We start from the raw sequence: 25,953 nt of genomic DNA, 5'->3' as shown, positions 1-25,953 counted from the left end.
GATACAGGGAATGGACTGGAGAACTCGAGGTTTGGGATGGGGCAGGGGGTGAAGGGGAAGCTGAGACGAAGCGAGAGAGTAGCACAGACAAATATATACTACCAACTGTAAAATAGATAGTCAGTGGGAAGTTGTTGTATAACAAAGGGAGTCCAACTTGAGGATGGAAGATGCCTTAGAGGACTGGGGCGGGGAGGGTGGGGGGGACTCCGGGGGGGGGGGAGTCAAGGAAGGGAGGGAATACGGGGATATGTGTATAAAAACAGTTGATTGAACTTGGTGTACCCCCCAAAAAAAAATAAATAAATAAAATTTAAAAAAAAATAAAATAAACTACTGATTTTCCTTTAGGTGCATTTCCAATAAAAAAAAAAAAAAAAAGAATGAGACACTGTGACACAACCTTGTAAATCAACTCTACTCCGATAAAAATTAAAAAAAAAAAAATGATGATGGGGCCTTTGGATTGGGACAGGGTGGTGTAGACCCATTTCTTTCTGCTCCTCCCTGCTCAGCACAACTGTAAACCCTGGAAGTAATGCAAGAACCAACCAGAGGAAAACTCTGAAAGGTGGTAAGAAGACAGCCCGTTGGGAACCCCAGAGCTGCACACAGCACAGAGGCCGGGCATCCCACAAACCCCCACCCCAGACCCCGTGTTTCCCACAACCCCCAACAGAGCAAGAAAAAGCATCCCGGGCAGACTCCTTCTTCTAACAATATCAGGCAAAGGGAAGCGCTGGGGAGATTCGCACCAAATATAAACAGCCAGGGGAAACACTCCCCTTTCTTGCTGGGTCTGAGACACCCCTTTTCCACCAGGAGCTCCTGGGAACGTGAGCCGATCTGTGGGGGAGAGTCAGCTACAGCAAGCGGCCTGGCCCAGGAAGCCTCTTTGTCCCCCAGCCCACCCAGAGGCAGCCAGGGAGTCCAGCAGAGGAATCCCTCCCCCATGGAGGGAAATCCCTGCCCTGCATGGGAAAAGCCCTCCAGCCCCACCCTAGGCAGCACCAGCAGGGAGCTCTCAGCCCAGGCTGAGATGGACTACAGAGATGCAGCGAGGATACACAGTCCAATCAGAAGGGAAAGAGAAGGATCCATGTGCGCCTTGCCCTCCCCCGAGGGCGCACACAGAGCACAGCCCTCTGTGCAGGAAAAACACAGCAGCACGCGTGTGATGTTTCGGCCCAAGGAAGCCCACTGGAGACTCCACACTCACAGGGTTTCCTGGGGCTGGTCCCGTAAGCATCTCCCTCCCTAGCATGTGCCAAAACCCTAGGTTCCCACCAAGAAAGGTTACTCAGCATCAACTACATTGTGTCTACGAACAGTCCAGGCACAGCAAACCCCTCTTCCCTGTCACCCTGTGACTGGAAACACTCCAGGAGCCCCGTTCTCAGACACCAGCCAAGGGCCCGTCTTGCAAGCAGGCCTCTAAGGATAGCGGTCTCTGGACTGCCGTGTTCTCTCTTCTCTGCACAAGTGCTTGACCTTGTGAATATACTAAGAAAACATCAAATTGCACTCTTTAATTTATTCTTATTGAAGTATAGTTGATTTAAAATGTTGTGTTCATTTCTGCTGTACAACGTGATTCAGTTATGCATACACACACACACACACTATATATATATATATATATATATATATATATATATATATTCTTTCCTACTATGGTTTGCCACAGGATATTGAATATAGTTCCCTGTGCTAGACAGTAGGTCCTTGTTGTTTATCCATCCTATATGTAATAGTTTGCATCTGCTTCCTTTCCCCAAGCCCCTTCCCCTTGGCAAACAAAAGTCTGTTCTCTGTGTCTGTGAATCCATTTCTCTGTTGTAGATAAGTTCATTTGTATTATATTTTAGATTCCATGTATAAGCGATGTCATATGGTATTTGTCTTTCTCTTTCTGACTTACTTCACTTATGATAATCTCTAGTTGTATCCATGTTGCTGCAAATGGCATTATTATTTTTTTCTTTTTGGCTTACTAGTATTCCATTGTATATATGTACTACATCTTCTTTATCCATTCATCTGTCCGTGGACACTTAGGTCGCTTCCATGTCTTGGCTATTGTAAACAGTGCTGCTATGAACATAGGGATACATGTGTCTTTTTGAATTATCATTTTGTCTGGATATATGCCCAGAGTGGGATTGCTGGGTCATATTGCAACTCTATTTTTAGCTTTCTGAGGAACCTCCATGCTGTTCTCCGTAGTGGCCGCACCAATTTACATTCCCACCAACAGTATAGGAGGGTTCCCTTTCCTCCACACCCTCTCCAGCATTTGTTATTTGTAGACTTTGATGATGGCCATTCTGTCTGGTGTGAGGTGGTACCTCACTGTAGTTTTGATTTGCATTTCTCTAATAGTTACCAATGTTAAACATCTTTTCATGTACCTGTTGGCCATGTGTATATCTTCCTTGGAGGACTGTCTATTTAGTTCTTTGCCCATTTTTCAATTGAGTTGTTTGTTTTTTTGTTGTTGAGTTGTATGAGCTATTTGTATACTTTGGAGATTAAGCTTGTTGGGCGCATCATTTGCAGATATTTTCTCCCATTTCGCTGGTGCCTTTCTCATTCTGTTTATGGTTTCCTTTGCTGCAAATTGCACTCTTTAAAAGGGTGAATTGCATGGTATATGAATTATCTCTCAATAAAGTTGTTTTGTAAAAAAAAATCCCTGCAAGGTTTATTTGTAGACATGGATAGTTTGTTCTAAAAGTTATATGGAGAGGCAGGGCTCTAAAATAGCTCAAACAACCTCGACAGAAAGAATCAAGTGGGAGGAAACACTACCCGATATTAAGCTGTAATAATCAAGATGGTGTGGTTTGGTGGAGGCAGAGACACAGATTATTGGGACACAGCAGAGAATCCAGAAATAGGCCCACTTAAATATGCTCACCTGATTTTTCACAAAGGCGTAAGGGTAATTCAATGGAAGGAGACCAGCTTTTCAAACAAATGGTGCAGGAACAACTAGAAATCCACACGCAAAAAAGTGAACTTCACAAATACAAAAATTAACTCAGAATGGATCATACACTTATATTTAAAACATAAAAATATTAAATTAAAAAAAAATAGGAGGGCTTCCCTGGTGGCGTAGTGGTTAAGAATCCGCCTGCCAATGCAGGGGACGTGGGTTCGATCCCTGGGCGGGGAAGATCCCCCAGGCGGCAGAGCAACCAAGCCTGTGCTCCACAACTACTGAACCTGCGCTCTAAAGCCTGAAAGCCGCAGCTACTGAGCCCACATGCCGCAACTACTGAAGCCCTCACGCCTAGAGCCTGTGCTCCACAACAAGAGAAGCCACCGCAATCAGAAGCCCGCACACCCCGACTGAGTTGCCCCTGCTGGCCGCAGGTAGAGAAAGCCTGCGGGGGGAGGGTGGGTTGTGGTGGATCCCACGGAAAACTGCTGAGGCAGCACCTGCCCTGGACCAAGGAGAGACCAAGGCTTGATTTTTCAAAACCAATGAGAAGCTTGAGGCTAATTTTTTTTTTAAGGAAAATGAGTATAAATATGTAGTGTGTGCCAGATAAAAAGGACATCTTCCCCAAATCCAGGACATTTTCCTACCCGCTCCCTTCTCCAGGGTAACGTAATTTCACAGGGAACAAGCCTCCCCAGACCCCAGGCTTATTTAGCTGGCATCCAGGCTGAGCCCTGGACCTGGGTCTAAGTGCTGACCTAGAAACTACTAGAGAATTGAGGCCAAAATATAAAATGCTCTGTTATCATCAGGGGAGAGGGAGGGGAATGGGGAGAGAGAGAGAGAGAACTGCTCTGCTTAACTCAGCTTCATTCTCTAGCTCTTGGGCAAAATCCCTGGCTAATACGTTACAAGGAGAACTTCGATAGGTGACTCCCCGTTCTATGTGACTTCTCACATCAGTGGGACAGAGGATCACGTTTCTCTCAGGAAATGTAGAAACTAACCCTTGGTGTCATTCCTCTCCAACCCTCCCCCACCAACACACACACACACACACACACACACACCCCCGCTCAGCTTTTCCAACTTAGCATATTAAAGGCCTTTAGAAAGCTTCTAAAATTGGGCCTTCCCCAGTCCATGCCTTTGTTCTCTGCGCCTTTGTTCTTCTGCCAGCTCATGAGCTCAGGGGGCTGCCTGGCCGCCCTGCGCCCGCGGAACCCAGGGCTGTGGGTCCACAGCTGCTAGCTGTGCCGACAGAGCAGAAGGGCTTGGGTTCATCTTTCAGACCCACCACCCCCGGGAGGGCGACTTGACAGGGAGCTGTCAGCCAGGCAATTGTAGGCACTGAGGACCCGAGGATGTCAAAACATCCGCGGCTCCCTGGGAGCTTTTCCTTCCATCCATGCAGCTCTGGTACCCACAGGAGCTGAACCCTCCCCGGGGCCGGACTCTACGGAGCCCCAGGCGGCCTCCCTCTCAGATATAATCAGGGGTCCAAGCTGCAACCCGCATTTGGGCCTTGTGCACCCTATGCTTTGCAAAGCTGGTTAGAACTTGTTAAGGTTAAAAAAAAATAGGTGTTACCTGGTCGTTGTCTAGCAGCTCAAGTAGTTGTGGAGGATCCCGCCCTAGACTGCACCCTTGCTTGGGGAAGGTTTTAAAAGCCTTGAATGCGACAAAGCTCCCAAACGATCTCACCTGTTCACAGCATCCCTCATGTGCTCCTCTCCAACCGAGATGCCCAGACAAGGCAACGTGCTACCTGCCGAGGAAGCCTGGCATCCAGTTGCTGAGTTTTGCCTCCAGTGGGTGAATGTGAACGAGTTAGACTTTCAGCGCTTTCAAAGGTGTCCTGCTAGGTCATCATTTTGCAATTAAGTTGCTCATAAAACCTAACGACGGGCTTCCCGGGTGGCACAGTGGTTAAGAATCTGCCTGCCAATGAAGGGGACATGGGTTCAATCCCTGGTCCAGAAGATCCCACATGCCGTGGAGCAACTAAGGCCTTGCACCACAACTGCTGAGCCCGTGTGCCTCGACTACTGAAGCCTGCGTGCCTACAGCCCGTGCTCCAAAACAAGAGAGGCCACCACAATAAGTCCGCACACTGAAACAAAGAGTAGCCCCCGCTCTCCTCAAATAGAGAAAGCCCACATGCAGCAACAAAGACCCAACACAGCCAAAAAATAAAAAATTAATTAATTAATTAATTATTTTAAAAAATCTAATGGGAATAGAGTTAAGTAGGGCAAAAGCAACAGCCCCCAATGTAGAAAATGACGAATCCACGACACTCAGCTAGCCTGGTTTAAAAAGAAAGTTGTTCTTCCTAAATGGGAAAAAAATGAAAAAGAATATATACATGTATACGTATAACTGAATCACTTTGCTGTACGCCTGAAACTAACACAACATTGTTAATCAACTGTACTCCAGTATAAAATAAAATAAAATTTAAAAAAAGAAGGTTGTTCTTTTCCACTTTTGTTTCAAAACCCTCGCATCATTAGGGATTTCCCTGGCAGTCCAGTGGTTAAGACTCCACGCTCCCAATGCAGGGGGCTTGGATTCCACCCCTGGTCAGGGAACTAAGATTCCACATGCCATGTGGTGCAGCCAAAAAAAGAAAAAAAACCCTCGCGTCTTCCTTTGCCCTCCTTGAGTACATTATTTGGTATCACACATGTATGTCTTACAGGACAGAATAGTGGAAGAGGTAATAGAGGTGAAGACATGAAGTCAGGGCTGGGTTTCCGGCTCTGTGAATGGTTTCTCGTTTCCCATATGTAACGTGGGAAAAATAATGTTATTATCCATCACCTAATGGATTGTTGTGAGGACTAAGGGGATGCAAGTAAGGCACTTAGCAATGTGTAAATGTTTTAGTTCTAGTGGTTAGTATCATTAGTATAAGCAAAAGGATAACTAAAGCTTTTTGCAATCATAACGCCTGTCCTGATATAAATACAAATATTGACTGTTTAGCTTTAGGTGTAAAAATATCACATTGAGGGTATCTTCTAATCAAAACCAAAATAACTAATTCGTATGCTTTGAGTGAAAATTGAAATTAGATCCTTTAATGATTGGAAGATGAAGCACCTTCTCTCCAAAATCTGACACTGAACAAGTACAGGATGTGAATTAGTTTTTGTTACATTTTTATCCTCTTATCTTTGTAATTGCTTCACATTGTTTCACAACTATTAGAATGATTTGTGAGGGCAAATGAGGATGCCAAAATGATGTAAATGAAAGTCTGGATTAATGACAAATGATGTCAAAGCCTGAGAATGTGGATGCAAATTGCAGTTAGAACTAAAAGAAAGCCGAATGCCAGAAGGCATATTAAGCTAACAGGACTTTTCTTTCTCATCCCGGAAAAGAAAAGGATGAATCGTGCAGCATATAATCATGTCTCAGCCCTCTTTACGTGGGACCCTTTTTAGCCAAATTGATTATAAAAACTAATTAATGTAAAATGTGATTTTTATGTGTCTACACTGCACTGAATGAAACAGACAGGTTGCAGGGCGCAGAAGGGACCTTCCTCATCTCCCTGAGTGAGGCCCGGGGACAATCTTCTATCCTTCACGTACGCCCTGGAGGCTCTGAGCAAAGATTATAGTCTCTGGGAGCTGGAAAAGGTCTTGGGGTCATCAAATCCCATCCTCCCCTTTGTAGGGTGGAAAATTGAGGCCCTCAAAACTCCAGTGACATAAGGCCACGTAGCACGTCAGTGGCAGGGCGGGACAAGGATGCCCGTTCTGTTGTGGGACCCTCAGCTGGCCTCCTTCCCCAGCTGGCCCTTCCCGGCGCCTCCTGACCCCTTTCCCTCCCCGCCAGCAGTTAAATCCTAACCTCCTGGACCTGGCCTGGCTGGGGCCTGTGGGGCAGGAGCCAAGGGGGCCGCTCACAAGGAAGCCAAGTGACCTCGCCTGTCTGACTTGCCTTGGGGTCACTCCTGCACCCTGGGCTTCTGTTTTTGTCTCTGACCTGGTGATTTGGTGCCTTTAAAGCATCTCCAACAACAACAAAAAAAAAGAGGTGGTGGCGGGGAGGAATTCCCTGGTGGTCCAGTGGTTAGGACTCCGCACTTTCACTGCTGGGCCCCACGTTCAATCCCTGGTTGGGGAACTAAGATCCCACAAGCTGTGCGGCCAAAAAAATAATTTAAAAAATTTAAAAAAGAAATCTCATCCTCATCTCAGAGGATGGTGGAAGAAGACCTCCTTTTGGGCTGGAAGCACTTCCTTTCCAGTGAGAACAGCTCTGGATGTTTGGTGTGGTTTTCTTAGAGCCCTATTTTCACAATGACCGTGCTTTTGATCACAGCCTAATAAATGTCCCAAAGAAAGGACTAAATGAGAAGCACACACGGGAAATGGCACAGGGGCAGTGTCATGAGGCCGCCCTGGCTAGACCCTGAGAGCTAAAACCGTCACCTCCAATGCTGCTTTGGCCCCTCACCCTGAACCCCCCCACCCCGAACCCCCACCGCCCCGCCCTCAGGTGAAGGCCCCGTGGGGGGAGCATCTGTCTGTCACAGTCTCCCCCGTAGCCCAGCCCGGCCTGGCCTGCAAGATCAGAGCACAGCCAGCGCCCGCAGAGTTCATTCGGCCAAGTCGGCCAGATGCTCCGGTCGCCTCTGCCCTTGACTTGGACCTTCACACACCTCCTCTTGCCGTAGGGCTGATCTCCTGCACGATTCTCTCTCAGCTGCTTTGTAGCCCAGCTCTAATATCACCATCCTCTCTCTCAAGTGCAGATTTTCGTGCCTCTGGGCTCGCATGGGGCCTCTGAAACTACGTGATTTTTTAAAGAGATTATTAGGATCTTACTAACCCTACATGTTGACCCATGTGATGAGCCAGTGTCTGAATCTGGACCTTCCAAAGGTGGGGAGAGACAGCTTCTCTGTTCCTCTGAACAAGCGAGCTGTCGCCGTCTGGCTAAGTGGGGATGGGGACTTCCTAGCAGATGAATGAATCTCTCCGGAGGTTGACAGATTTCTCTTTCCTGCTATTGTTGTTTCAGTGCATAAAACCCCCCCAATTAAATGCTACAAAAATAATATATCTCCCCAGTGAGGAGAGCAGAATCGTGTCCCCTTGTCTGCCACATACAGGCCTCCATATGGCCTTTTAGTCTTCCTTGTAACAGCGAGGAGGGTAACACCACCCTCCTTTCAGTGGCTGTTGAGTTAAACTCATGCTCTATATTGAACACATGGCAGAAACTTGGAAGTTTCACTTACAAACCCACAATTACTGTCACACTCAGTGGAGTGGCCTCCAAAGCTACCCGAGTTAGGCTTGGAAAAGGGGTGAGCCGTAAGGTGGAGGGTTTCCCCGTCCCTCCTTTAAGTCAGAAACCAGGCCTTCCAGCTTCCAGCTTCCTGAGTATCCAGAGGAATGTCCCAGGAAGACAGCTGTGACCATCCAAAGATTTCAGTAAGTGCTGTCCAACTACAGGGTTGTGATAAGTACCAGCCAAAGCACACTAACCAATCACAGGGGAAGCTCCCCTGAGCGGATCAGGCTGCCGGTTTATAGGCCTGTCAACTGTTGAACTAACAAGAGAAGAGGATGGGCCCCCTGACGTAGGCTCCCCTGAAACCCTGTACTTCAGCTGCCGTAACAATGTCTTTGCAATTATTCGTGTAACAGCTTTTCTCCTCCATGGTCTGTGACCTCTCAGAGGGCAGACCTTGTCCATCACAACCACACCTGTACCCCCCCCGCCCCCAGGGCCTAGCGTGATGCCTGCATATAGTAGGCATGCAATAAATAATGGACCCATGAATGAGAAATGGATGGATGGAAGGAGGGATGGAAGAAGCAGAATACATTCATGGTCTTGCTTTCATTTTCCAAAGAAGACATCTTGGGAGCAGCAGGAGAACAGACAGAGATGATAGAGAAACTGCTCTCCCTACAGTTTAGCCGAAGAAAGCCTCATAAGTGATTCTTAAGCATCTCTTAATGGCTGATGATCCTATTTTCCTTCTTAAATTCCTTTTCTGTGAGCCCTTTATTCAGTGAACTTTTGTTTCTGATGTTTTCTTGTCTTCTTTCATTCTAGGTTTTATTCTTTTAGGTGGTGGTTGTTTGTGGGTTTTGTTGCTATAATGTCTCAGAATCTTTGTGGCAATGGGCTGTTCATAGATTTTACCTGGAGAAACTCCATCATTGTCCACACCTGCCCAAGATGTCATTGAGACATGACAGGTAGAACTCCTGAGATGTTTCAGATTCTCCAGCAATCCGGCATCCTGTATCTCCTCCAGGTTGAACAGATTCCGTGTCCTGAAACCCTTTTGCCAAGGAGCAGTCCCTAGTACACTTCCCGCTGCGATAACAACTCTTACTAGGCAACGAGGAGGGTGGCTTTCTAGTGGGTGTGTAGCCAGACCCTGAAACTATCTGCCCTGTTTTGAAATAGAGTATTGTGCAGAAATATTGATCAGGTGGGTATCAAGCATTCTGTCCAGATTTCCATGACTTGGGTTGGAGAATGAACTGATCCAAACCAGAAGGGGGCTCCTGGGCTTTAGAGAGGCTGGGAGGGGATGTAGGATCTTCCTGTGTGAGATGAAAGCCATTTTCCTCTACTCCCCTCTGACTCCCACCCTGTCCCGGGCCATCCCTTCCTTGAAGACCGTGGTCTTGCTACCAGAAGCAGAGTGCTGATCTGCTACCTTCCTCTTTGCATATTTATATAGAATTCAAACAGTCAGGTGTGAGGACACGTGTGGGAGCGGATGGAGCAGCCGCAGCTCTGGGGATGGCATGGAAACCAGGCAGGATGCCACCAGCTCTGGCATCTGGAGGATGAACATTTCCTGTGCCAAGTGGGGGGTCCTGGGCTCCCAGTTTCTCGATGCCCACAATTAAATGGAAAATGCACCATGCCACATGGATAGAATCTGTTCTGTGTGACATACAAATGTCTCCAGTGTGATATACGGACCCAAGAGGCACAGTGACATGGAACTTACATCTTATTCATCCTCAGTCTCCTTGTTCTGCGAAGGTGCCCTCCTTCATCCATCAACTCAGTAGACATTATCCTTTCTGAGTTAATCATTTTCAAAGCCTCAAATCAGGAATTAGAAGACTTCATTTCCATGATAATTTTTCTTTTCTCACTGGAGCAAGTTCTACCCATGATGACATCATATTCTTGCTTCTGAAGGGAATAAACCTATAAAAATAAATACGTGGTTGCCCCAGTTACAGAAATGGATAAAAAAAAAAAAAAAAACCTCTAAGCAGGTGATCATCAGCAGTGGTGGAGAGAAACTTGGAAGAGAGTTTTGAAATCAAAGTTATCCCCCCACAAATAACCTCACTGCAAAAGAAACTTTATGCTTATGCTCAGAAACAGGGGTCTAACTGAAATTATTTCTCTGTTATCTGTTATGTCACAGTGGAGACGTCATTGCCTTTGAAAAATCTACTAATTGTAACAGCATTCTCCAAGAAGAAGGAGCAGTGAGTGTTGAATAGATTTGCTATGATAGACCCTGGAATATTCAGTAATTGCTTAATTAGATGCAGCTACTTTCCTGTGTGTAATGTTCTTATTATAGGCAGCGTGTAACCACTCACCCCTCAACCGGGACTGTTGTGTCCGCTGTGTACACCCGATGTGTGGGGACAGAGGAGGTCCCTGTCCTCAGGAGCAACCTGCTAAGCTACTTAGCAGCTGTTTAACCGCATTTCTTCTGCTATAATTAGAAAGGATGTATAGGTTATTAGCAATAAATCTGTGTGAAAGTGTCTCCAATTACATTTATAGCTCTTTGAATTAGGATACCAGAACTATGAATAGCTAATCTGTGACGTCAGGAGGTGAACTTTTCTTTGGTTGCCCAGGACAGCAGGATAGCACTTTGATACAATGACAGGTGGCATTGAATGGACACCCTTTTAAAAGCCTGTTTTGTGACCGGTCCTCTTGAGGGCTGAATGGGGTGTGAAAGAAAAGTAAAAACAAACAAACAAAAAGTGTAATCCCTATACTTGAATAGAATATAGCTTTGTAGCTGGGGAGTGAAGACAAACATAAAACTACGGGTGTGCTGTCGAGGGGCCCATGCCGCTACAGGGGGTTGGGAACACCACAGGGAGGGAGGGAGGAAGGCTGTGGGCCAGAGTAATTAGGGAAGGCTTCATGGAAGAGGTGGCCTGTGTTTGTGTCCTGTCACAGCTGTAACAAACCAGCACAAATTTCATGACAACACAAACTTATTATCTAAAACTTCTGGAAGTTGTAAGTCCGACTAGTTCTCACCAAGCTAAGAGCAAAGGGTTGGCAGGGCTATGTTCCTCCTGGGGGACCTGGAGGGGATAATCGATTCCTTGCCTTTTCCAGCTTCTAGAGGCTACCTGAGTTCCTTGGCTCGTGCCCCCACCCCCCCACCCCCCCCAACCAGCAAAGGCAGCAAAGGCAGGCTGAGTCCTTCTCATGCTGCCACCTTTCTGGCTCTCTGCAGCCAGGAAAGTCTGTCTGCTTTTTTTTTTTAATTTGTTTATTTATTGGATTTATTTTTTTATTGGCTGTGTTGGGTCTTCGTTGCTGCACATGGGCTTTCTCTAGTTGCTGCAAGCAGGAGCTACTCTTCATTGTGGTGTGTGGGCTCCTCTTTGCGGTGGCTTCTCTTGCTGCAGAGCACCAGCTCTAGGCACGTGGGCTTCAGTAGTTGCGGCACACGGGCTCAATAGTTGTGGCTCACGGGCTTAGTTGTTCCATGGCATGTGGGATCTTCCTGGGACAAGGCTCAAACCTGTGTCCCCTGCATTGGCAGGCAGATTCTTAACCACTGCGTGACCTAGGAAGTCCCAGGGCTGTCTGCTTTTAAGGACCCTTAAAATGTGCTTACACTGGGGCCAGCTGGAGAATCCAGGACCATCTCCCCGTCTCAAGGTCCTTAACTGTAATCCCATCTGCAAAGCCTCTTTGCCATGTAAGGGACTCGGATGTGGGCATTTTTGAGGGGCTGTTATTCCACCTGTCTCACTGCCCTTGAGCTGGTCCTGGAGGGGTCGCTGTGATCCTCTTTTTAGGAAATGTTGATCTTGAGGTGTAGCTTACATTCATGCTGGAGGGTGTGCAGGTCGTGGGGACCAGAAGTGAGGATACTGGGGAGCAGTAGACTCGGCGTGAGGTCCAGATGATGGACAGCTTGTCTGTGCCAGGCTAGGGAATTTGGGTGTCACCCAAGAAACTGTGGGAAAACAACTTAGGCATCTTCAGAAGGAGAATGACAGAATACATTTGCTTTGTGGGTGATGATTCTGGGAGCAGTGTCTTCAAGAACGCAGAGAGGACAAAAGGCATCAGGAGAATCACAGAGTAACTTAGAGGAGGCAGGTGGTGCCTGGAGGGGCAGGTGATGACAGGAAGGTCCTCCAGAGTTTCTCCAGGGGCGGATACCTAGTACACACTCTCTAAAGGTGGGTGGAATAAATGAATGATCATAACCCAGTGACTTCTATTGGATCTATTGAAAGTCCCAAGCTGTATTTAATACACCTAAAAAATCTAAATAGAATTTCTCACTTTTTTCTTTGTCATTTTGCTGAATTATTTCTCCAGAACAGGAATCCCCCTGATTCTTTCCTGAATGCCTTGTCGTGCAGAGATTCAAACTTTAGTAGTTCTGTAGCAGACACTCACTCCCTTTAGATTTCTGATTGCTTATAATATGAAGAAAAGAATTCAGTTGATGATTTTCAGCTTTTTTTTTTCTGAAAGACCACATCTTTTCACAGGAAGAGCCCAGAAGGAATTGACTTCAGGAATGCAATGCATTTACTTATTATTGTTTTGGGTCGTAGCTTCCCTTTCCATCCTGACAATACTAGGTTTTCAGATGACTTCTTCTGAACAGGTGAAACTGTGATGGACTTGAAATTAGAATTTTGACTTCTAATTAGAAGTAGCCATGTTTAATGGAGGAATTTCTGTAGAGTTGGACAAGCACAGTCTGCCCGGAGCTGCAGTCTCAGCTTGAGATGCACGAGGCTCACTTGGGCAGCCAGTTAAAACGAAAGATTTCCGGCCTCATGTGATTCATGAGGGCCCTAGCGATAAGAACTTCAAGCACCCCCGGGAATCCTGATGTAGTTGGTTTCGGGACCACCCCTGAGAAACACGGGCTTGGATACTGGCAGCATTGGTGTCAGGAGAGGACTGATGAGCCCAGGAGGTCAGGTGTGCTGCGGAGAAGTGGACATCGTTAGGATTGTGTCGTGTAAGAGGAGAGGGTAGCCCAGGGTTGGAAAGCAGGATCCCCCAATTCTTCTCCAGTAGAAGTGTTGGTGGCCAGGCCAGTGAAGTCCATGCAACAGCCCCATCCTTTCTGATGACCAGCCCGAGCATCATCCCCTCCCACCCCCCGCCACATCACAGAAGTATACCCATCAGAGGACTCTGAATGTAGCCAGTGATAATAGTAGGAAAGAGGGTGGAACACCCCCCCCAATGGAAACCAAACAGCACCCCGTGGAATGGCACCCTTTGACCTATCGCTTTTCTGTACTACTGCTTCATTTATTCAGACATCTACACCCCTACTTTCTTCCAAAAATAGTAACAATGGGATTTTAACTTGGCATCTTCACAGTATTTTTCCAGGGAGAGGGTCAGTTGCTTTCATCAAATGCTCAGAGGGGTTCAGGACCACAAAAGAGTTGAGAAGTACAGACTTTAGGTCCTTAAGAAGACTGTTGAGTGTGACCTTAAATGTCCCCGGTCCTCAATGTGATATTGGCTGATAACCAGGAAGCATCAGCTAAGGAGGAAGCCTGTGGTGGCTGTTCTTTGTGGGCGCAGCACCCTGTGGGACACAGCTGGGGGCACACCTAGCCCTAAGGGTGGGGTTCAGAAGGCAAGAGCCTGCCGCAAACCCACGTAAACGATCTACTAGGCAAGATGTAAGTGAGTAGCTCAGTAAGACTCTAAGTGCAAAAGAACTGAGAAAGCTAAGAACGAACTGCTGACCTTGGAACTGTGTTTCCACAGAATAGGACATTAGGTTGGAGAAAATGAAGGGGAACCACCCCCACGCCCAGTTGCAGTCCAATGGGGCAGGCTGAGCTGCTCAATTTCCAACCCCCAGGGATGCTTTCACTTACTCTGTTGAAATGGAAATTACTCAAAAGACATCCAGGGAAATCCTGAAGAAATCATTTCAAATACAGTTGATGTCCTTCATTCAAACCGGGAGCAACCATGCCTCTCCTTCCTGGGGCGGGGCGGGGGGGGGGGTGGGAGGACATGGGGGATGGGGGGGAGTCAGGGAGAACACGGAGGATGACACAAGACAGGGAGGTTGATTTCACTTTCTGCCCTGTTGCCTTTTTCCATCCTTGATGATAACGTTTTACATTCTGTAATATGTTCTTCTAAAGGAAAGTCTGTGACCCTCATTTTCCTTGTCCGTTAGGCACTGAGAATTTTTTTAGATGACTAACCATTTCTATAATCCAGGCAAGCTGACCCAGACAGGATATGGTTTTAGTGTAAGGAGGGACCACCATATAGACAAGAGTAGTAGAATGTATTTATGCCATCAAATTATTCATAGGTAATATTTTTATTGTATGTTACTACACAGCATTCGTAATACATGGCCGTAAGAGTGCAATATAGGGCTTCCTAGGCAGCGCAGTGGTGAAAAATCCACCTGCCAACGCAGGGGACACGGGTTTGATCCCTGCTCCAAGAAGATCTCACATGTCTCAGAGCAACTAAACCTGTGCGCCACAATTATTGAGACTGCACTTTAGAGCCCATGAGCCACAACTATTGAGCCCATGTGCTGCAACTACTGAAGCCCAGGCGCCTAGAGCCCGTGCTCTGCAACAAGAGAAGCCACGGCAATGAAAAGCCCGCGCACCACAACGAAGAGTAGCCCCCACTCACCACAACTAGAGAAAGCCCGCGCACAGCAAAAAAGACCCAACACAGCCAATAAAATAAATAAAAATTAATTAATTAATTAATTTTAAAAAAAGAGTGCAATATATTAAATCCTAATTCCTCCCTGATGGGTTCAGTGCATAGACTCATAAGAGGAAGGTTAGTATCATTTGCAGTGAAATAAGAGGGAAAAGTTGCTGGGATCAGTGGTGTGTCCAGAGGTGTGGATAAAAGATTACTCTATAGCAGCAGTGTAATTATTACCTGGCTTAAAGAAATAATCCACGTGTGAATGGTTTTTAGGATGACAATCATTCGCCGATTAAGACAGACCCAGTTGGATCGCCTTCGTCCGAATTCAGGAGATGTCCATTCTGGGAGCAGGAACTGGCAAAGAAGTACTCCTACAAAATGGTAGGCTTGCACACGTTGGGGAGATTAACTTTTCATGCCTTGGCTGCCTGGGGCAGTAAGTGGCTTCTTAGTTTGCCTGTGATCATAGTTGTACCAGATGGAGTACTGTTTGCCTTCTCCCAGACGCATAAGGACTGGCATTCCCTCCTGGGCTTGGTGGTGGTCAGGAAATTCAGGGCTTCTCCTCACATCCTATAGGAAAGCTCCACCTGGGACCACGTCATGTGCATTTCCTAGAAACTAGGCCTGGGGGATTTGGAAGGGGAAGTTGGGGTTAGGAGAGAAAGATGTCAAAGATCAGTGGCCTTTAGAATGTGTGGTGCAGAGCCTGGAAATATGAGTGACAGCATCCAAAATAAAGCTACGTCCATTTCAGGCCAATAAGTTATGCATTACTCCACGTAGCTAAAAACACGCAGCCCCAGGAAAGAGCCCGGCTGCTGTCATAGCCAAATAGCAACACAAGCAGCATCTTAGGGCCTCAGAAAGGTCTTTGAGGAGCAGTTCATTCTGGAAGTGGGCTGCAAACTTAAATGATTCTCCACGTCCTTCCTAGATGGCCTTTCTTGCTGATGAATACTGCAGCTATTGTCAAGACATTTTACAGAACGTGAGGAACCAAGAACTCAAGAGGGTAGGGTTTTATCTACAAAATACCAGCATTTATGACTCGTTCTTAACCTTTCTACTTGAAAAGACCCCTCAAGGGATGTCTAGTGGGTATTCATTGCACTGAAGTGCTTAGAATGCAGCTATTTTATAGTCAGTGAGTGCTCAAAGGTGCTATTTTTATTCAGTTTAATCATCTGGAACTGTTCCAAGGTGCTCATATGGATAACTTTATGCCTTAAATAAAAATTCAGCAATTTTTAGATTTGGAATAAAGTATTGGTAATGTTATTTACCCCGGCATTCTCAGTGATGCTTCAGAGCCATTATTGATACACGCTAACTGAACAAGAAGCAGTTCGAAGCAGGGTGCTCTGACATGAGTACCGTGATGATTGGATTTTATTCTAGAATTGGCTGTGGAAGACACGAGTAAATCTCTTAACCATTCTGAACTCTGTCTTTTGCCATGTAAAATGAAAATCCAGGGAAGCACGTGCACATTTAAATGAAAGGTTTTCCGAGGCCTCAGTGTTCTAAGCACTTCAGCTTTGGGAGATGATGTTCACTCAGCTTGTGTAAAGCTTTGGAGTGAGGGAGGGGCCACGCTGCCTTCAGTGCGGCCCCTGGCCTATTAATGCCGTGTATCAGCATCCACGCACGTGGGGTAGCTAATCCGTTCCTTCTTGGGACTTCCCTGGCGGTCAAGTGGTTAAGACCCCACCCTTCCAATGCAGGGGGGCGTGGGTTCGATCCCTGGTCAGGGAACTAAGATCGCACATGCTGTGTGGCGTGGCCAAAAAATTAAAAAAAAAAAAAAAAAAATCCGTTCCTTCTTGCCTTCCCTGCCTCATCAAGCACTAACTGAATTCTTACCCTGGGACCAGCACTGCTTCTGGAACTAGGAAGGTATCCCCAGGAGGCCAGAGAAGCTGATAGTCTGGTACTGAAAAGAATGATGTAAGCCAATGAATATGATGCAGTGTGGAAAGTTCTAGAACACAGTGCGGTCGGACTCTTCTGGGTGCCCCAAGGAGGAGGAACAGAGACGGCTGGAGAGGGCTCCCCAGGGGAGGCTGCGTTGCTGGTGACTCTCGTAGAAAAGCAGAAGTTCAACAGACTCAAAATTGGGTAGGAAAGGGATTCTGGGTGGAATCAGTGGGCAGGCAGAGGCAGCAGGACAGTCACAGGCGTCTCAGGACAAGAAGGTTGCTGTGGCTGGGTTTATCACTCCCCTGTCCGGTGGGAAACTCTTGACTTACTGAAAAGATGGTGGGTTGACAGTGACATCTGATGGCCATATTGGAGCAGAGGTTGGGGAGGAGGTTTAGTCACAGTCAAGGTGAAAAAGGAGGAGGGCTGGATCAGGAGATCCAGTAACAATGACATTAGAGAGAAAAAGGAACAAATCAGAAAACTGTTTCTGAAGCAGAGGCATTTGGGACATGGGTTGAGGGAGAGTGGGCAGAGATGGTGCTGTCTTATCCAGAACCACAAGCCCCAAAATGCTCCAACCTGGGAGTCCAAGGATTGATACATCCTGCTCACCCCACTCTTGTCTTTCTCGTTAACTATCTATGAGTCTCTTGGGAGACATCTTCTCTAGAAGAGAATTTCAAATCAGATAACTCCAGTGTTGGGCCTCACTCCCTTGACAGCCTGCACAGAAGGCACAGCTTCTTGCCTGGGGTCATTGGAGGACCCTGGGGTCAGTACTGTGATGCCTCAGGATATCTGAGCTGCAGAAATCCCCAAAGGCAAGAGTCCTCATGAGCTGGCAACTCAGATTGGCCGCCTGGACCAATGATGGAATCTGAAAAGTCAACATAGGGGAAAAGAAAACATAAGTTGTCCATAGAAGTCTTTAAAGAAGACTCCTTTGTACAACAGAATCATGCCAGTTCCCTTTAGTCTACACCATCCTTAGGTGAATTCTGGCATGATGTTAAGGAGGAGGCGTCTTTAAAAAAAAAAAAAATATATATATATATATATATGTATACCAGACCATAATGCTGTACTGCGTAAGAAATAGAAGAATCCTAATGAGAAATCTAATGGCTTCATAAGCTATTAACAAAAAGGATTAGTTACGTAGGACTGAGGGAACTGGTGAATATGGTTATAAATTTTATGGTTTCTATCTGTAAAATTACTAGTTTAAATCTCTGTTTTCCAGGTGTAAGGAAAACCTTCCCCTCACACTAATTATGACTTACAATGATTTGGTAAATTATACATTTGTAAGCCGGATCGAAACATTTATCTTTTCTCTCTATCTGTTCCCTCCAGACACTGGAAACTCTTAGGTTAATATTTATTTATTTATTTTATTTATTTATTTAGGCTGCACTGGGTCTTGGTCTTAGTTGCAGCCCGTGGGCTTCTTAGTTGCAGCATGTGAACTCTTAGTTGCACGTGCAGGATCTAGTTCCCTGACCAGGGATCAAACCCGCGGCCCCTGCATTGGAAGTGCAGAGTCTTAACCACTGGACCACCAGGGAGGTCCCAAGGTGTCTTTGATTACATACTGTTACACCCCTTCCTGAGCTGAAAAATAATTGAGCGGGTCAATCAGTCAATGAAAATACATCCTAAACTCTGGTTTGTACCCCTGGGGCCGAACCCTCGTCCTGTCGTAATGAGTAGGAGCCCCCTTGTGGTCAGAAACAGCCTTCCTTCCAGAAAACCGCCTCAGGGAAAGGCAGCCCAGCTTCTCCCACCCACCTGGCAGGTGCTCTCTAATGGGTGTAAAATCACTTCTAAGACACAGCTTGGAAAAGCCAACAGGCAGAGCTTTGCGTGGGTTGGAATGAAATTCATCCTGTTACCATTTGGGGCTGATGGAGTGTTGGGGGTGGGGGGGACTGGCCTCACCAGGCACAGAACGAGTGTTCAGAGACACACTCTATTCTTTGCATCAGGTGGAGGACTTGGTTACGTCCTTCTGGAAATCTCTGCAGCCGGACACAGTCACGCTCATGTCATTGCCTGACGTGTGCCAGCTTCTTAAATGCTACGACGTGCAGCTGTACAAGGTAGGGGCACAGTCCCCAGAGGTGCAGGTTTGTATCCTTTCCAGAAATCGGTACCAAATGCCGGGGTTAGAGCCGCAGCCCTCGCTCTCTGCGGTGTCCGTGGACCTCGGGCCTGCTGAGGAGTCAGTAGTGGGGCCAGTGGGCTGTGAGCCTTGGATCTTTCCCTAAGACTCAGATTTTCTTTCTGAATTCACTGAGACTCTGAGTTACCTTATGTAGAGAAAAAGCCAACACGCATAGTGAACTGTGGCTCCAGTGGCCAGTGAACCCTGAATTGAGTCAGACTTCTTCCTCTGATATTTCAACAAAAGAGGGCTTTCTAAAATGAGTAACTGGAGTTGTTGCTTTGCATTTTACATAACTGCCGGGGTTTGTGGGTTTGTTTTTTAAGCTCTAGAGTTATTATTATAGTTTGGGGGTCAATTATATATAATTTCTGCAGTGAAAATGTGCTCCCCTTAAGCTAGTCATGAACCTTTACCTTTCATTATTTTTTTAGGAAAAAAATCTAGGGCTCCTAAATTTTTAACACAAAGGTTGAAAACTGGAGTCTGGGTCCAGCCCTTAAATATTTTGATTTGATCCCAAAACCAAAACAGTATTGGCCAGCATTCATGTTGTTTAAATTTTTGAATCAGTTTTGCATACTTTGAAATCTTGGAGAGAATTCCAAGATTCCAGCTTCTCCAGCCTGATGTCCTGCCAGTGGGCAGTGGCCGGGGCTGCTCAGCCGGGCAGGGGCCTGGCCTGTCTTTCTCTCTCTCTCTCTCTCTCTCTCCCTCTCTCGGCCTGTGGCTCATGTGACCATCGGTCACTTGTAACCAGAGGCCGTCCACAGCTGCCGACAGTCACGAGTCTTGACACTTCTGTTGTAGGGAATTGAGGACGTTCTCCTTCATGACTTTTTGGAAGATGTTTCTATTCAGTATCTGAAATCCATCCGGTTGTTTAGTAAGAAGTTTAAGCTGTGGCTCCTCACTGCTTTGGAGGGTTTTCCAGCCTTCTTGCAGATCTCCAAACTCAAAGGTAGGTTTCAATGGAGAACATAAACTATGAGAGCAGATGAAGCACCTAACGTCTGCGTGGGGCAGGCCGCCTCCCCTCTTGCGCCGCTTTGCCCTCGTGTGCTAAACTGCGGTCCACGAGGCCTGGCCGCCTCGGCTCTCCCGGCTTTTCCTCTCGTGCCCGCGAGGGATGCTCGTGCTGACTCATCCACACCCTCTCACCGCTTCCCCTCATGAGTCACCACAGGGCCCAGGGAATGGTGAGGGAGAAAAGGGAAAGGGGTGAGGAGGGGGCGGGCCATGCCTCCCACCCTCTCGAACCAGCTCCTGGGAGCTGCCGCAGTCCTAGGCTTGCTGCCCAGCTAGGCAGGGCCGATGAGGGCTCCGGCCCCAGCATCCTCTGTGCTCCGTGCAGGCTCTCACAAGCCTCAGAGAGCATCTCTCCCTCCTTAGAAATTCCTCCCAGAGCCTGACCTGCTTCACTGCAGGCCGCCAGGCAGGCACACCCGTATGGTCCCAGTCTCGCTGGTGACTTCCCCCTCCATCGGGTGGCCAGGGTGCAGTGTCTGAACACCACTGTCGTAGGAGGCTGTTTGTCTGCTGGAGCTGTTCCGCTGGCCTCCCTGCATCTGACCCTTTCATAGCCCTCTAACTCCGTGGCCCTTGTAAACTGAAGCACACACCCGCTGTGCAGATAGCGTGTTCACGGTCCTGGAAATACCCATTTTTCTCCATCCCGCCTTTATGAGGTTCTCCATCATCGCCTCTAGCTCTCCCCACCCGGCCCCACCCTTCTTGGGCAGCTCAGGGCCCCTCCCGGCGCCAAGCCCTTACCACGTACTTCCCTCCCCTCTGTGAGTCTGCCGCCCTGGCACCCTGTGTGCTGTCTCCCCTGAGGGCCCCCATGTCTGATCTTCACCCACCCCTGGCACCCCCAGCAGCCCAGGCTGTGTTGACCTCTGTTTGACCCACTTGGAAAAGTTCACATGCCCAGGCTGGGCCCACAGGCCCGTGTGATCGCCAGCCAAGAAGGCAGCAGGAAGGGTCCTGCGGAGAGAAAGTAAGGTCTGGAACTTGCTGGGAAGGGGGCCCGTGAAAGGGGTCCAGTGTTCCGGTGGCCCCTTCACCATCTGCCCTCAACCCGCGCCCTCCATCCAGCTCTCGTCTGCCCTCTAGGCTCTTCAGTGACTTCCTAGTTGACGGGCCTGCCTCTAGCCTCGCCCGCACCCCGACTCTCAGTCACACGCCCCTCCCCTCCCAGCAAGTGCTCTGTAACAGTGATTCAGTCAGTTAACAACAGCCCACAGCCTCCATTGCCCGGATGGCCCTCCTTCCTTCACCACTTGGCCTCTGGCCCGTCCTTGTCCCCTTGTCCCCCATGACCCACTGGCACTACCCAACACCCCAGACTGGTTGTCCCCAGGAGGCCCTTATTTCTACTGCTGTCTGTGTCCAGTCGCCCGCCTACCCCCTACCATTGCCTGGCCAACTCCTACCTATGCGTTAAGGCCCAGGCAGAATGCCCCCTTCCAGATGAAGCCATCCCTGATACCTTCTTCCACTAGAAGCCCTCAACTCACTTCCTTTTCCCTGCGTCTCATGTTGCCGGGAGCACTTACCCTGCTGTAGGGACACTGTATGTGCACCTGGTGACCCACCCTAAGCAGGGAGCCCCTGGAGGGCGGAGGTCACTCCCTTTCACCCGGCTGTGCAGCCAGCAGATGCTGCGTGAGTGTCCCTGGTAAATGAATATGTAAATAAATGAGTACATCCAGGAGAGCACCTCCTCTCTCATATTTTCTCATTTCTGATTGTTTCCTGGGGAGAGCATGTAGAGATGAGAAAGTTGGGGGAAGTCAGGGTTCCTGGGCAAAATCCTCAACTCCATGGAGCACACGTGGCAGATGCTAGAGGACATCATTTTTCTGACATTGTTGGTGGGGAGGGCGGTTATTCAAGGTGCCCCTGCAGGGATCTTGGAGCCACTCGGGAAAGGGCGAGCCAACAGGGAGGCGAGGATGCTGGGGTCCTGGCTGTGTGGGACAGGTGGGCAGCTGTGCCCTCCTGAGCAAACAGGTGTGCCACCTGTATGCACCACCTGTGTGTGCCTCCTCTTCCCCGCAATCCTACATGCAAATTCGAAATTACAGTATCAATAATGGCCATGTGTATTGTTCTTAACAGAAGTTACTGTGTTTGTCAAAAGACTAAGAAGAAAGACATACCTTTCCAACATGGCAAAGGTAGGTTTCAGGCAACCAGCCAGGAGGGAACAAAGCAGTTTTCCCCAAGTGAAAAGTGAAGGCTACAGGTGTCCCCCAGAGGGGCAGCAGGCCCTGTGCATGGGGCCAGCCCACCCACCCAGAAGATAGAGGGCAAGGGGCAGGTTGCTGGGCCCCAGGGCTCGGCCAGAAGCTGCCCCTTCCTCCCCTCCGGCCTCCAGGCTCTTCCTGTGCAGGAGAGGAAGCAGGGCCAGCAGGTCAAGGTTCTAAACTTCCAGAGGGAGACTTCCCTGGTGGTGCAATGTGCAGGGAGACTTCCCTGGTGGTCCAGTGGGTAAGACTCCACACTCTCAGTGCAGGGGGCCAGGGTTCCATCCCTGGTCGGGGAACTAGATCCCACACGCACGCCACAACTAAAGAGTCTGCATGCCACAACTAAAGAGTCCGCATGCCCTAATGAATAGATCCCGCCTGCCGCAATGAAGATCCCGCCTGCCGCAATGAAGATCCCACATGCCGCAACGAAGATCCGGTGCAGGCAAAATAAATAAACAAATATTAAAAATAAATAAAGTTCCAGAGGGAGGCCCCACCAGGGTGCCGAGTCAGGCAAGCCAACATCAGAGGTGAAAGGGCATCATAGCAGAGCCTGGGACAGACAGACAGACAGACCCTCCACCCTGTGCTTGGCCCCAAGGACTCTGTGTTTTGGGGCTACCAGGTCCTTGGCTCCGACATTTTCACTCCTGGGTGACTGTGTCGCTTCAGTGTTAGAGGAGGGGAAAGAGGGGCTGAAGGTGGGGTTTTAGAATTTGTTCTGAAATCTCGAGGCAGCAGATGGGGACAGAGCCCGGGACCCAGCCTTCTGCCGCAAATCCGCCCCAGCCTGGGGCGGGGGGGCGCCCAGCCAGGCCTGCCCTTTGACCGTCTCCATCCTCCACCAGAAGGGTTGTTTCCCCTTCTGTGCTAAAGGCCCATCCAGTTCTCAGCACTTTCACCTTGCCGACTAGGGTGATGGCAATGACCTTGCAGCACAACCTCCTTCCCGACCCCTTGGAGTGGCCAGCTCTGGGTCCAGAGCCTGCCCTGCTGGGGGCCGTACCTTTACGCTGTCCCAGGAGAGTTTACTTGACTAACACCCAAGGGCCCTTTCCTCTCTGTAAAATGGACGTGGCTGTAGTGCCTGCTTCTGGGGCTGTGTGAGGATGGAGCACCCACTGCCCATCCTGCGGACCTCGAAAGTGTAAGGGTTTGGATTGTCCCATTGGACCTCGGAGGCCACATTCACTGCCCAGGGCTCCCCAGAGGAAGGACAGAGACGGCTTCTCAGTCCCCGCAGCCACCCTGTAGAGCCTGCCCACCCTCTTGCTCCCCCAGAACCACACTTGCCTTGTGGACCACAGTCACCCACTGTTTCCCTCTTTAGAGAGTTTGGGCCCCTTGCTCAGGGTGTAGAGGATGAGGAGCTGGGAGAAGGAGCTGCAGGGCCCTGAGATCCTACACACACCTGCCCATGAGCAGAAGTTCTAAACACTGTGTTTTAGAAAGGCACTTCTGGAATGTGTGAAATTCAGACACTTTGTCCTTTAGAATTCCACTTTAATGGGTAATACCCAAATCCACTTTTCTTTCTCTTTGACAACAACAAAATCTTGGTAATTTGAAGAGGGGGCATGAGGCCAAAGTAAGATGACAAGATTTCATTAAGTGTAGCATTTGACCCTTTGTCTTTAGACCATGAAAATGGTGCTGAACAACAGCAGGAGAGTCGGCATCCTGAAGTCGGATCTACACGCCATCATCCATCAGGGTGCTTTGGATTTTTCGGAGAAAGCCCTGCTGTGTAACCCGAGCGTTGCCAAGGACCGGGAGGAGAACGCAGAGATGAAATGTAATCCTCCTTCCACAGCTGCTTGATTGCGGGGTCTGGTATTTAATTGGGGCTGGCATGGCCGTCACTAATTTACAAATTTCCTGACAGGACTAGAACATTCCTCTGACATTATAATTTATCTGCTTATACAACTCTTCCTGCAGATGAGGAGCCCTTGGGACCCTCTTGCAGGGCCTGTCCTGGGGTCCACAGTGCCAGAATGTGTTTGACAGTATTTCTCGTCTCCTTTGGAAAACCCTCCTATCCTCTGCGGGCCTGAGCTGGATCGACTTAGTCCTGTGCCTTACCAGTTTCTGCTCTCACTACCGTTAGCCTCACCAAGGGGTTTTTGTTTTGTTTTGTTTGTTTTGGCCCCTGCAGCTTGTGGGATTTTAGTTCCCCGACCAGGGATGAAACCCAGGCCCTCAGCAGTGACAGCACAGAGTCCTAACCGCTGGACCACCAGGGAGTTTCCACACCGGTTGTTATTTTTTAACAACCTGAAGTTTAGCCATGGTGCTTTGACCTTATCTCACTACTCTACAAACAAGTGCTTTTAAGCCTGTGAATATCGCTGCCCTTTGCTGTGGTCAGGGGAGGGGAAATCCACCCCCCCACCCCCCCCCACCCCCACCCCCCCCACCCCCCCACCCCCCCCCACCCCACCCCCACCCCACCCCCCCGAGCCGGCTTGAGTTCTCCTGGCTGGACTAATAATAAAAGTGATGCAAGACACATTAGCAGGAGAAAAAGGAACAAATACTAATTCACCTGCACAGAGGTCTCATAGAAATAGGACCCTTGGGTGGCCAAAGCAGGCAGCTTTTATACTTTTTAGGCAAAGAAACGATAAATTTGTGAGAAATTGACAGGACAAGGAAATTTAGGTTTTAGGTGCTCCATTGCCAAAGAAGCTAAACAGAATTTGGGCTTGGGTAGTAAATTCGAGAAGTAACATGGTTTGTTTATACAGGCTTCTCGGCCTGAGTAAGGGGGTCTCTTTACGTCCTGGTGCAGGAAGGGCACCCTTCACATGGGACATTTATTTCCTGTTTTCAGGGAGACTGAGAGGAGAGTCGGTGTCCCTCCCGTGTTGGCTGTTGCTTAAGTAACTTCTAATTCAAAGTAACCAGTATGCCACGGAGGCACATTTTGGGGCTGCCTACTCTGGGCTCATACTATCTGACAATTGCAGTTAATCCTAAGGGAAGAAATCTCCATTCTGTCGCCAAAATTCAGCCTCTATACACCAGTGCCGGATTAAATCTCAGAGACAGAGTTTTGGGTGAAGTAGAAAGAAATCGCTTTATTGCTTTGCCAGGCGAAGGGGGCCACAGCGGGCTAATGCCCTCAAGACTGTGTGTCCCGACCTGGAGCAGGGAGTGGGGAGTCTTGCAGTGTTCAAGGAGCCGGGCGTGGTCAGCTCGTGGACATTCTTCTGGCTGGTTGGAGGTGAGGTCATCGGGAGTCAGCATCATAAACTCCTGCGGTCTCCGTGCTTGTGCGCAGCCGGCACTTAACTTCTCCCACCTGCGGAGGGTTTCAGTATCTGCAAAACAGCTCAAAGGACGTGGCTCAGAGTATTATCTGTAGTCCTTGAGGAGGAACTAAAGGTCCTTGACTTTGTTTAATGGCTAGAGTATTATTATTTTGTCTTGCTTGACTGTTTTCCATCCTTCCTGCATCTTCTCCCTTCTCTGAGAAAATTTATTCTTTAAAGTTTTCCTACAGACAGAAAGGCAGGCGGAGGCCATGGGTGGGGGTCTGTTCTGGGAAGGCCCCATAGGGTCCTGCGCGGTTACAGTCCCACGAAGAGCTGGCTGACAGCGTGGTTACATGGCTGGGAGGGGACCGTCGTGAGAGCAGGTGTCTCCCCACTTGGGGGAACCGGGAGCTGCTTCAGGAG

The 25,953-nt window shown here is 48.5% G+C and overlaps 1 protein-coding gene across 1 annotated transcript in view; it reads left to right on the top strand.

Moving 5' to 3' along the window:
• The window catches only part of RFX8 (regulatory factor X8), a 61,237-nt gene that overhangs the window by 22,058 nt on the left and 13,226 nt on the right, over positions 1 to 25,953 (top strand). Inside the window, exons 2-7 of the mRNA XM_057743123.1 lie at positions 15,191 to 15,301; positions 15,858 to 15,911; positions 18,835 to 18,948; positions 19,824 to 19,974; positions 22,137 to 22,195; positions 23,909 to 24,065. Of these exons, the coding sequence (XP_057599106.1) occupies positions 15,191 to 15,301; positions 15,858 to 15,911; positions 18,835 to 18,948; positions 19,824 to 19,974; positions 22,137 to 22,195; positions 23,909 to 24,065 (646 nt within the window). The remainder of the gene's footprint in view (positions 1 to 15,190; positions 15,302 to 15,857; positions 15,912 to 18,834; positions 18,949 to 19,823; positions 19,975 to 22,136; positions 22,196 to 23,908; positions 24,066 to 25,953) is intronic.

Source organism: Hippopotamus amphibius, chromosome 7, assembly GCF_030028045.1.
Source record: "Hippopotamus amphibius kiboko isolate mHipAmp2 chromosome 7, mHipAmp2.hap2, whole genome shotgun sequence".
NCBI classification, from domain to species: Eukaryota; Metazoa; Chordata; class Mammalia; order Artiodactyla; family Hippopotamidae; genus Hippopotamus; species Hippopotamus amphibius.
Note: the sequence above shows the minus strand (reverse complement) of the source record. Positions and strands in the feature narration are given on the sequence as shown.